Below are 11,015 nucleotides of genomic sequence, written 5' to 3' on the forward strand. Positions count from 1 at the left end.
GCTGTAGGATTTAACTTCTACTTCTTTTTTTTTTGGGGGGGGGGGGGGATTGAAAAATGAGTTTTAAGTGATTAAAACTGGTGCTGGCTAAAGGAGATCCTGGCACAGAGGAGAGCATTGGGCGGAAACTGAGCCAAGCACGTTCACTGCACCTAACCCTGAGTGCATGGGCTCCGATCCCACACTGCGGGGCACAGCAGCACCGACCCATTGCGATGCTGTCTGTGCTCCTTGGCGTGTTTCCTTCTTCGTTTTTTCCCACCTTAAAACGGAATGAATGCAGTGAATTGAGGCACAAATCGATGCTCCTTTGTGTCTTCCCAGCAGCGGTGTCACACTGCGGGGGCAACTCGAGGGGCAGGGGCTGCAGTGCCTTTGGTGGCATTGCACACCCCCAGCCCCACAGGAAAGTTTCTCCCCCAAACCCCTCATTCCCCACTTTCCATCTCCTTCTTTCACTCCTTCCTTCTCCCTCTCTCTTTCTTTCCCTGCCAGCAATCCCAATCCCAGATGAACCAATACTCCGTGGCTCTGCTATTTCCCTTTTATTCCCCCCCCCTTCAGCAGCGAGATGGGAAAAGAGTGAACTACAAAAAAAAAAAAAAAAAAAAAAAAGAAAGAAAGAAAGAAAGAAAAAAAAAATCAAAGCTGCACATATTGGATCCAGATGTGCTTGCAGCCCTTTCCAGCAATTTAATTAAATTCCCCCAGACAGCCAGGAGGATTTCTTAATGATCAAATTTCCCTGGCTTTCCTCCTAAAATGCCCCTCTTTCTTCGGCTCGCCGCTGCTCTGTCTCCCTGATGGATGGCAGCTCACATTCCTCCCCGCCGCCCCGCCGGGTGCTGCCAGCAATGGCACAGCCGGGCACCAACAGCGAGCGGTGGCACCGGGCTGTGGGTACGGGAATGGGGGAGGAGGGGAAGGATCATCTGTGGGGGATCGGGGTTTTTGGCATTGCTGGGGGGGGGGCACAAAGAGGGCACAAGGGGACACAAGGAGGACACAACAGGGACCCGAATGGGATGCGGTGAGGACACGGTGTGGATGCAGCGGGGATGTGGCAGGGATGTGGTGGGCACACAGCAGGGACACAATGGGGACATGGATGGGACACGATGGAGATAATACAGGGACATGGCAGGGGCACAACAGGGTCACAGCAGGGACATAGCAGGGGCATGGATGGGACATGATGGAGGCACTGCAGGTGGGTACACTACACAGACATGGCTGGGGCACAACAGGATCACAGCAGGGACATAGCAGGGACGTGGCACGGACACAAACAGGGACAAAAACAGGGATACAAACAGGGGCACAGCAGGGACAGAGCAGTGCTACAGCATGACACGATAGAGACATGACAGGGCCACAGCAGGGTCACATTAGGGATGTAACAGGGACACCCACTCACAGCACTGCCTTCTAAATGATTTCTTCCCTAACAGTGCCTGGTGGGGGATGGACCTGCCTGGTGCCTTGTGCTGCCAAATGGCTGGGGATGGTGACAGTGCCCACCACCTGCACCACGGTCTGGGGAACACGGAGGGATTGGGGATGGGAGCAACACCGGATGTGAGCATGGTGCCGAATCCCCAGCAAGGGGAGCTGATAGATAGCCCATGGGTGCAGTGCGGGGGGGGGGGGGAGGGGGCACCCACTGCCCCATGGCTGCAGTAGGGGGCGCCTTGGAGACATGAGGGCACCTGCACCTTTGGGTGCTCCCTGGAGGGCGATGGGGGGTGCGTGGGGCTGCAGGGCCGTGCTGCACACCTGCACGCATCCGGTATGGCGTGGACAGAACCAGAGCCATTGAGGGCAATGGGACGGGGCTGTCACTGCTAGGGGGCGAGATGAGCATCTGTGCACTGGTGTGCGTGTGCACTGGTATGCATGCACCCGCTTGCAGGCATGCATCATGCACGTGAGAACAGCTGTGGGTGCGTGCACCTCTTGCACACCGCATTTCGCTGATGCATGTGGGGCATGTACACACCTGAGGCGTGTGTGTGCGCGTGTGTGTGTCTGTGTGCACGTGTGTGTGTGTGCGCGCGCGCGTGCACGCGCGTCTCGCGCCCACCAGCACCTGCTGCGCGCGCCCCCGCCCCGCTGCCGTTCTCCCGCTGCCCCCTGGCGGCCGCGCGCGCAGTAGCCCCGCCTCCAGATAGGCCACGCCCCTCGTTAGACCGCGCCCACCGCCAGGCCCCGCCCACAAAGTGACGAAACTGGTGACTTCCGCTTCCGGCGGCGGGGCCCCGAGGTGCTGGCGGAGCGACGGTGTTTTGTGTCGCTGCCTTCGGGCTTCGTTCCGCGGGGCCGGCTTGGGGCCTCCGGGACGGCCCGGTGGGTTCTGCCGGCGCTGCCTCGAGGTTCTGGAGGGGTGGGGTCGGGAATTTTGGGAGCGAGAGAAGTGATGTTTTTTAAAACGCAAAGCTATTCGAAATTCGTGTTTGTTTTCAGAGGGGCGGGCGGCCCCGTGGAAACCAGGCCCGGGTCGGCCTGAATGTGGACAGGCGGGCCCTGCGGGGCTGGTGTGCAGAGCAGAGTGCTGCAGGATGCCTTTCCTGCACGGCTTCCGCAGGATCACTCTCGAGTACCAGCCCTTGGTGGATGAGATCTTGGCGTTGCTGGCGCTGCAGGATGCAGAAAGGCAGAATGCACTTGAAAGGTAACTGACCGGGCTGCAAGCAGAGCTCTGAGGATGAACACCTGCTTGATGGTGGTGGCTGGAGCTCTGCAACTTCGGCACTGGAGCAAACCCTGTCTCACTGAGCATCTTTTTCTGAGGGCCATTCTCCTTCTATCCTTTGGGAATGCAGGATGGAGCAGAACAAATGTGAGGCTGTGTGTGCTCCTCAGGAACAGGCTGACCCACAGCAACAAAAACTCACTAGGGTTTCAGCTGCACTCCAGTACTGCTGTATAACCCTATAGCCAGCAGTTTACAAGAGAACAGGAAAAACCTTGGCTTTTTCTCCCTCCCTGCTTTGACCCTTGCAAGCCCATAGGAGACACATACTGCCTGGGTGAGTAACTGGTTATTTTCATTCATTTCCAGTCATGCCTGCCTGGGCAGCAATGGAAGCCAGCTCTCAGCAATGAGACAAGTCTTGGAGAGGGAAGCCCACTCCCCATTCTACCAGGAAGGTGTGAGCTATACCTTGCTGAAGGTTACTGAGCTGGGGCTTGTCGAGGCTGCAGAAGTACTCCTGGAGTTTGGTGCAGACCTCAGCTTTGAAGGTATGGCTGTGGGAAGGGCACTGTGCTTGACTGCTCCTTGGGCTGGCTGGGAGGGGCTGGGTGGTGAGAAGCTGCCCCTGCAAGGCAGAGATAGCTGGGACAAAAAGGGAGGGGTGCTGCTGGCTCTGGCCTCAGGCTCCCACTACTGGATTTGATAGATTAGATGTGCCTTATCTAAATCCAGCTATAAGAATGGGCTGGAGGGTGGCCAGAGAATGGGAGCCATCTTTGAGGGCTTTTGATAGAGGCAAAGCCATTGCAGATGCAGGACCTGGGGCATCTGTAACGACTGCTTCTGTGGGCAGCTGTTCTCAGTGCCCACCCTGGCTGAGGTGTTCCATGTCGGGGAAGACCCTCGGTTCTGACCACGTGTTTTTGTCCTCAGACCCAGTCACCTACTACACCCCCCTGCACATTGCAGTGCTTCGCAACCAGCCTGACATGGTGGAGCTCCTGGCACGCCACGGGGCTGACATCAACCGCAGAGACCGGGTACAGAATTGACTGCTTGGACACAGAGGTGCTCCAGCTTCCTTGGGCCTGCAGATGACCAGTCTGTGGGGTCGGCCCTCTCTGCTGCCCCTTCCAGAGCCTGCTGTATGTCACCTGCCATCAGTGGCCTCCCATGCTGCTGCCTGCACTGTTCCAGTGCTGTGGCAAAAGCTGAGACCGCCTTTGGCCAAGCAGACCTGCCTCTGCTGTGGAGTGTGTGGTGGGAGGAAGCTGGGGTACATCAACCTCTCCCTGTAGGCATAGTGACACTGGGGAGGGGGCTGTCACTTTTGATTTTTGGGGACAGGATGAATTATATGCTCTGATGTTGGCCATGATGAATGGCCCCATCGGTGATTCTCCAGAGGTACTCATGAATAGTCCTTAATACTTGTGGATTTTCCTCTTGCCCTGTACAGATCCATGAGAGCAGTCCCCTTGATCTGGCCAGTGAGGAGCCTGAGAGGCTGCCGTGCCTCCAGCGGCTGCTTCAGCTTGGGGCCGACGTCAACGCAGCTGACAAAACTGGTTTGTGGGGTGCTTCCAGCAGGTGGGCTGGAGCAGGGCATGGGATCTGTGTACCTTCACCTTGCTGCTGCAAATTCTGCCTGCTTTGAGAATTGATGCAGGCTGCAGAACCTGCCTGGTGTTCTGTGCTGTCTCCTAGTGTCTTGTTTGCATTAGATGCAGCAGGAGGCTAAAGGCAGCTCTGTACAGCCCATGGAAGATGGGGGAGAGGGAGATGAAGGGGGGAGGAAGGGGGGGGTGCTCTAAGATCTGCTCTGCCATCGCCCACGTGCCTTCTGGGGCCACCACCAGCCCCAGCTGTGCCACCACAGCTGTGCTCTGTCACAGCAATGTTGGGAGCCTGCTAGCAGAAGGGCTGTCTGCCTTGTGTTTAGCAATTGGGTTGGTGGGATGGATTCTTTTCCTTCCTTCTGGGGATGTTTCCAGGTGGAGCACTGTCTCATCTGATTGTCTTTTCATACTGCAGGAAAGACAGCGCTGTTGCACGCCTTGTTGCACTGTCATTGCAGCAGTGTTGTGGATCTGGATGACATCACAGAGAGCATCCGTCTCCTGTTGGAAGGAGGTGAGGGCAACTGCTCCCTTCTCCACTCAGAACCCCTCTAGGCCTGGTGCTTGCTGATTCTTTGTACAGCACCAGGTGCTGCCCTCCCAACTCCTTTGTGTTCCCAGCTGAGCAAGAGTAAAGTCCAGAAGAGCACCTGTCCAGGGGTGCTCTGATTTGAAATACTTTTCCACTAGGAAGAAGCACTGTGGCTGTCAGCTGTCTTGCTGTCAGTTCCACAGTGGGTTGTGTGGGTGCATGATGCATTCAAGTACTGTCTTTCGTACCTCCTGGTGATACTAAAGGATCTACACCCCCTCCCCCCTCTTAGTGTGTCTCATAAATCCATTTTGATTGTGTCCTGCCTTTCTTTACAGCTCCGCTTATGTTCTGTTCCTTCCTCCAGGTGCAGATGCCAGGGCTACTACTGAAAACGGTGACACTGTCTTCACCTACATCATCTTCCTGCTGGGTGACATAGACTTGGCGAGCACGGAGGTGGCAGAGATGCAGAATAGTTTCTGCATTCGTGTCATGCAGCTGCTCATGGCCCATGGTGCCAACCCCAGTGAGTGCCCATCCCTCGAGTCCTTGACCTACCGCTGCCTCCAGAACTTCACGTGTCACTTCCCACTGCTGCGTTTCCTGCTGGAGTCAGGTGCTGCCTACAACTGCTCCCTCCATGGTCCTTCATGCTGGTCGGGCTTTCAGACTGTCTTTGACTGCCTCTGCTCTGACGTCAGTATCCTCAAAGATAGCAGCATCTCTACAGAGGTCATCCAAATGGGTCAGACTTTGCTGGAGCTCATGATGGCCAGTTCACAAACCATCCAGCTGCCCAGCGACTTTGAGGTTGACGTTAACAGCTGCAGGTACCACGAGGAAAAGATCAGGAGTCTGTTCTGCTCTGTGAAGCAGCTGGAGCACACCCCACAGGCACTGAAACATCTCTGCAGGGTGTTCATCCGGCAGCGCCTTAGGCCTTGGCCAATAGATGTAAAAATCAAGGCTCTGCCTCTTCCAGACAGGCTGAAGTGGTACCTCCTCATTGACCACACTGCTGTTGGGCACGAGGACCTCAGCCTGACTGATGACTCCTCATCTCCTCATTCTGTGGTCACAGTGCCTACTGAGGGTCAGCACATCACTGCTCTGCGCCTGTTGTCCCTGCAGTGAGAGGTACTGCTGTCCCTGTGCCAGTGGCTTTACTAGTTCTGCCTGTGGTGTCTCTGCTGAGTTTTCAGGGGTGTGCTTTTTTGTGCACAATGATGCATGTGTGTCTGTGGAGGTCTCGTGGCTTTAAAATACGTTGCAGGGAGGTGGGCAGAGCCTGGGGGTGAAGAGGGATCCTGAGCAGTGGGAAGCTGGACACTGCAGGATTAATATGGTTTAAAAGGTGGATTCGCCTTTGCCAGGTGAAAGAATGTGGATTTGTAAGAAAAGGGGTGAGAGCAGGAGGATGGTGTGACCATACAGGTCTCTGCTCTGGCTGCAGGGTGGGAGAAGCAGTGCCATGAATGGCAGCACAATGAGATGCCTCAGGATGCTGAGAGATGCTGCTTCTCCCAGGAACTGAGCAGCACTGAGCAGGGGAGTGCTGGCATTCAGGCCCTCCTGTTCAGTCAGTGGAAGCAGCCACAGTCCTGCATCTCTGCCTGGATGTGGGTGCCTTCTTCACTTACCTGGGATTCCAAAACCAGGAAGTTGGAGGGGATGAGGGGAAGTGGGGTTAGCAACAGCAGCCTGAGTGCTCGCTGACCTCACAGTTTTTGCCAAGAGTGCTGAATCCACTCAGCACAGCGCACTGCCTACAAAGGGTGCCTCAGTAATGCTGGACTCCAAGGCAAGCAGACAAGTGGCTGTTCCTTGGCTTCATGTTGTGTCCTTGTGCAAGGATGTGGGATGGGCAGCCGTCTCCTCAGTGCCTTGCTCCTCCCTGTTCCTTTTATCTGCTTCTCTTTCCTTTGGTGATTGCATGCTGAACATTGATCTCCATTGCCTCTTTCCCAGGGGAAAGAAATTGCAGCAGGGCTGCAATGGGAGTTTTCTTGCCAAGCTGCTACTGGAAGCCTCAACTTCTGGGGCTCTGCAGGAAGGTCCCAACCTGTCACAACCATCTGGCTGCATCAAGGAGGCATCTGCTTCCTTGTGAAGTGCAGAAGATGCTGTAAAGCTGAGCCCCCCACATTTCTGTTGTTGTTGTTTGTCACGGGGAACAGATGCAGAAGAGGAAGAAATGTACTCTGAGCAGATATTTATAGCAAGTGGATCTGGGATCCGCAAGCAGTTGGTTGCAGAAGAGCTGTCTCACCACATTGCCCCTCCTGGCAGCATCTGTTTTTCACCTTTTCCTGCTATGTGGAACTGGAGCTGTGCATCTTGATGAATTGATGTTTTGAAAAAATAATAATAATAATGTGATAAAATACTTCCCTGCTGTCTGGAATGGAAAATGAGCAATTAAACAAGGCCTTTTAAATAGCATCAAGGTGCGTGTTTCTTCTGCAGGAGAGTCAGGGTGGAAGCAGGGGCTCCAGCTGGTTGGGGAGGAATTCAAGGGATGGGTGGCAGCAGCTCTGTGTGGGCTCAGCCCTTGGTGAGCAGCTGGGCCAGTGTTAGCAGTTGTGGTGCATTAGGTGGGCACAAGCCAGTGGCTGGGCAGAAATGCTCTGGATGTGGCAGAGGAGGAGTGTTAAAAGCTAGGAGGCAGCTGCAGCATTTAAGCAGGAGGCTTGGGGCCCAGGATTATCTGCCACTTATTTTGCTGCAGGTGTGGAGGCCCGCTTTGTGGGTTTACAGAAGGCCCTTCTCAGAGCCCCACAACCTACAGCGTAGGCAATGGCAGAGATTTCTTCTGTTTGCCATACCCAACTTGGTGCCAATCTCAGCCCTCGCTTCTGTAAGCCACAGTGAGTTCATGAGTGGGACACCCAGGCAGGAAAGGGAATCCAGCCTGCCACAGAGATGTACCAAGCTCCTGCTCACAAGCAGGGAGCAACCTGCAGGTGCCCAAGGAGCACATCCCCAACAGGGGGACTCTCCTGCTCCCAGCACTGTTGGGTATCTCAATACAGACCCCTGGGTGCAGCATCAAGCCATCTGACAGAACCCGCGTGCTTCAGTCCAACAGCAGGAAAAATGTATTTGGCAAACACCTCTTTTCACAAACAGCAGCAACTGGGAAGACGAAGCCCCATCCTCACCACCAGCCCCACAGAGATGGAGTCACAACGCCCTCGCTGCCCCGCGCTGAAGGCACAGTCCTCACCCCTCCTGACCCCGGCAGGAACCGGCTGTCCTGGTCCTGGAGAGACCTCCTCCCACCAGCACCTTCATCTCATGGCGAAGGTGTAGACATGGTAAATCTCATCAGGGAAGTTCTCCTGGCGCTCCTCGGCCAGGAGGTGCAGCCCGGCCCGGCGGATGATCTTACGGACCACATCCAGGTCCCTGCAGACGCTGCTGTCCACATCATCCATGATGACACCCTCCTGAGCCATGTTGTCCTTGATGACCACGATGCCATTGGGCCGCAGGCCGGCACGGCACCGCTTCAGGAAGTCAGAGAGGTGGTTGTCAGTGAGGTGTCCTGGGGGGCAAAGCAGATATTAGTAAATGCAGGGCCGCCAGGCAGTGTGATGGATGAAGGGAGGCTGTGGTTGGAATCCCTCCTGATCCAGGCAGACAAACATTTGAGCAGTGGAAACCATGGGGATGTTCAGCTCGCATCCTGTGTGCTCAGTCCCAGCTCTATCCAACCCACACCTCTCTGCCCTGGCCTCAGAGTTCGGAGGGAAAAGATGCCACAGCGCAGCGCCCTCCCACTGCCCCTCTGTGGGTCAGACCCCCTACCCAGTCAGGCTGCAACGCTCACGTCTCCAGCAGCCCCAGGTCTCCTCAAGCCCCTCCCTGCGCATGTTGGGGTACCTGGGACAGGCAAGTGAGACCCTGCTAAGCCGAGCGACCCTCACCAATGACCCACTGGATCCAGATGACGTCGTAGGAATTGGGCTCAGGGCTGAAGTCCTGGAGGCCACAGCAGAAGTAGTTGCGCACCCGCCTGCCTTCCTCCCCCAGGTAGCTCTTGGCTTTGGTGAGGAAGTCCTCGGTCACATCCACCATGTCCACAGTCTTGAAGAGGGGCAGCAGCAGCCTCTTGGTGATGCGGCCGATGCCAGCCCCGCAGTCCAGGGCGCGGGTTGTTCCAGTTCGGTTGGGGCCATCCTGGAGTGACAGTGTGAGGGACAGAGCTCAGATAAACAGGACGACCACGTGGGAGCTCACAGAGCAGCAAAGAGGGAAGAGCCCAGCTCTGCTCAGGGAAGAGGACAGAGCTCTGGGAGCACAGCAACCCACGGCACCTACCCGCAGAAAGCGCTGCAGGAATTTCCTGGAGCTGTTGATGTCGATGCTGGAGATGTGGCCGTAGCCCCCCAGCATGCCGTCCACTGTGGCGGGCACATCCTTCCAGTACTTCTCTGCCTTGGAGTAAAACTCAAACTCATTCTCCACCACCTCACTCGTCATGCTGGCTGCGGGGCACGGACCCTTGTGGGACTCACTGCTCCTCCAGGGGGGGGAGAAATCACAGGTGAGGCACAAAGCCCCCCCACCAGGTGGAGCTCCCAGCGTGCCCCCCAGAGAAACAGCATCACCACCCTCCCCTTGTTAATGCCACGGCCATGAAGATCAGCTCTGTGAGCACCCTGACTTGGGGCTGACACCCTTTATCACCCCCTAACTGGGCTATTTCAAACCCTAAAATCCTCCTGGGGAGCAGAAAAAGGAACAACAAAGTGTTTTCAGAGCCTCCCAGGCAGGGATGCTTCAGCCTTGCTCAGCAATACCCCATTTCTTCCTTTGAGGGCTGCCCCAGCCTTTTCACCTGTTCTGCCTCCTCTCTCCAACTTAAGAGCATTAACGTTTTATGTGTTTATCTGCACTGACAGCCCCATCAGTCACCTCCAATTACATCTGGAGTTGCTAAAAGTTCTCCTAAGCACCTACCTGAGGATTGTAAATCTCAGCCGTGACCACCAGTTAGATATATGTGCCATGTAATAAAGTCAAGGTATAATCAGCAATACAAGCTATAAATCCCCCCCAGACATCCCATAATTCAAACTGCTGTGGATGTGATTAACTGCGCCGGGGATCAGAAGCGAGATTTAAGGTGGCTAAAGGCTGAATTTGAGGACTTCAAACACCTTTATAAATAAGGCAAAGACCCTGTTAGACACAAAACCTTTCCTACGGCAGCGGAGGCAGTTTCAGGGTCCTCAGCTTGATGTCCCAGCGTGGCTGCGCTGTGACCTAAGGGAGGAAAGAACGCAACTGGAATCCTAAAGGACAGCACGGCAGCCCCGAAGGGAGGGAGGTGAGAGCCGCTCCTTCCTCAGGGCCGCCCCACAGCGCCGTGCATGGGGCGGAGGTTCCGAGAGCTGCACGAAGCGGGGCTGGCAGCGGCACCGTGCTGCTGTGCGCCTCCCCCCCCCGCTGTGTACCGGGTGACACGGCCTCGCCGCTCCCGCGCAGCTGCAGGCCTCAGCCCGGCTCCTGCGGCCCAGGACCGGCGGTGACGGTTTGGGGCCCTGGGAGCCGGGGGGAAGAACGCACAAAGGCCTAAAGCGGCCTAAAGCCGAGCCGCTCTCCCCTCCCTCCTTGCCGGCCGCTGCCAGGGGCTCCCGACCCCACAGCCCCGCGTCAGGGTCCAGGTACCCCCCGCCCCCCCACCCCGACCTCCCCTCCCCCTCGGACGCCCCGCGCCGTTACCTCGGGCCGCGGCCACGCGCCGTGAGGCGGCGCTCGGTGTGACGTCACGGCGATGTCACGTGCCGAAAAGGGGGCGCGGCTCGGAGGCCGGACGGCGGAAGCTCCGCCCTCACCGCCGAACCGACCGCCTCCGGAGCGCCGTGACCCGGCACGGCCGCCAGGAGGCGCTGTTGTCCCGCAGTGCCGCTGCCGTCGGAACTCCGCCGCCTCCCGCGAGGCCGGGCCGTGCGGAGCGGAGCGCAGCGTGCGTCCATCGGCGGCCGTCACGGCGCGGAGCGGCACCGCGTGCCCGCAGCCCTGAGCCTGCGCTCCGCGTGCGGCTCTCGGCCCCGAGTGCGAAGCCGGGGGAAGCAAAGCAGCGTGGCACGGCCCGGCCGAGGGCTGGGCAGCTCCGCGAGCCTTCCCTTTTCCTTTTTCCTTTTTCCTTTTTCCTTTT

At 57.0% G+C, this 11,015-nt stretch overlaps 2 protein-coding genes across 5 annotated transcripts; one reads left to right on the forward strand and one right to left on the reverse strand.

Annotated features, from left to right (window-relative positions):
• Nucleotides 1-2,269: 2,269 nt before the first annotated feature.
• Nucleotides 2,270-7,291, forward strand: ASB6 (ankyrin repeat and SOCS box containing 6). Of its 2 annotated transcripts, XM_042879183.1 has the most exons (7): nt 2,270-2,671; nt 3,062-3,243; nt 3,629-3,735; nt 4,155-4,263; nt 4,730-4,828; nt 5,214-5,986; nt 6,818-7,291. In XM_042879183.1, the coding sequence occupies exons 1-6, from the start codon at nt 2,559-2,561 to the stop codon at nt 5,981-5,983; spliced, it is 1,380 nt and encodes a 459-aa protein (XP_042735117.1). In that variant the 5' UTR covers nt 2,270-2,558; the 3' UTR covers nt 5,984-5,986; nt 6,818-7,291. The 2 variants fall into 2 exon arrangements, with proteins under 2 accessions (XP_042735117.1, XP_042735116.1); XM_042879182.1 differs by having other exon boundaries at nt 5,214-7,291.
• A 633-nt stretch (nt 7,292-7,924) lies between these two features.
• NTMT1 (N-terminal Xaa-Pro-Lys N-methyltransferase 1) lies at nt 7,925-10,643 on the reverse strand. Of its 3 annotated transcripts, none has more exons than XM_042879186.1 (5): nt 10,580-10,643; nt 10,053-10,120; nt 9,173-9,368; nt 8,779-9,031; nt 7,925-8,396 (listed from the first exon to the last, which is right to left on the reverse strand). In XM_042879186.1, the coding sequence occupies exons 3-5, from the start codon at nt 9,332-9,334 to the stop codon at nt 8,140-8,142; spliced, it is 672 nt and encodes a 223-aa protein (XP_042735120.1). In that variant the 5' UTR covers nt 9,335-9,368; nt 10,053-10,120; nt 10,580-10,643; the 3' UTR covers nt 7,925-8,139. The 3 variants fall into 3 exon arrangements, with proteins under 3 accessions (XP_042735120.1, XP_042735121.1, XP_042735119.1); XM_042879187.1 differs by having other exon boundaries at nt 9,173-9,374; XM_042879185.1 differs by having other exon boundaries at nt 9,815-10,120.
• Between the last annotated feature and the right edge of the window lie 372 nt (nt 10,644-11,015).

The sequence above is a fragment of the Lagopus leucura genome, unplaced genomic scaffold (genome assembly GCF_019238085.1).
Source record: "Lagopus leucura isolate 7727_CA_CO unplaced genomic scaffold, USGS_WTPT01 Super-Scaffold_100022, whole genome shotgun sequence".
NCBI classification, from domain to species: Eukaryota; Metazoa; Chordata; class Aves; order Galliformes; family Phasianidae; genus Lagopus; species Lagopus leucura.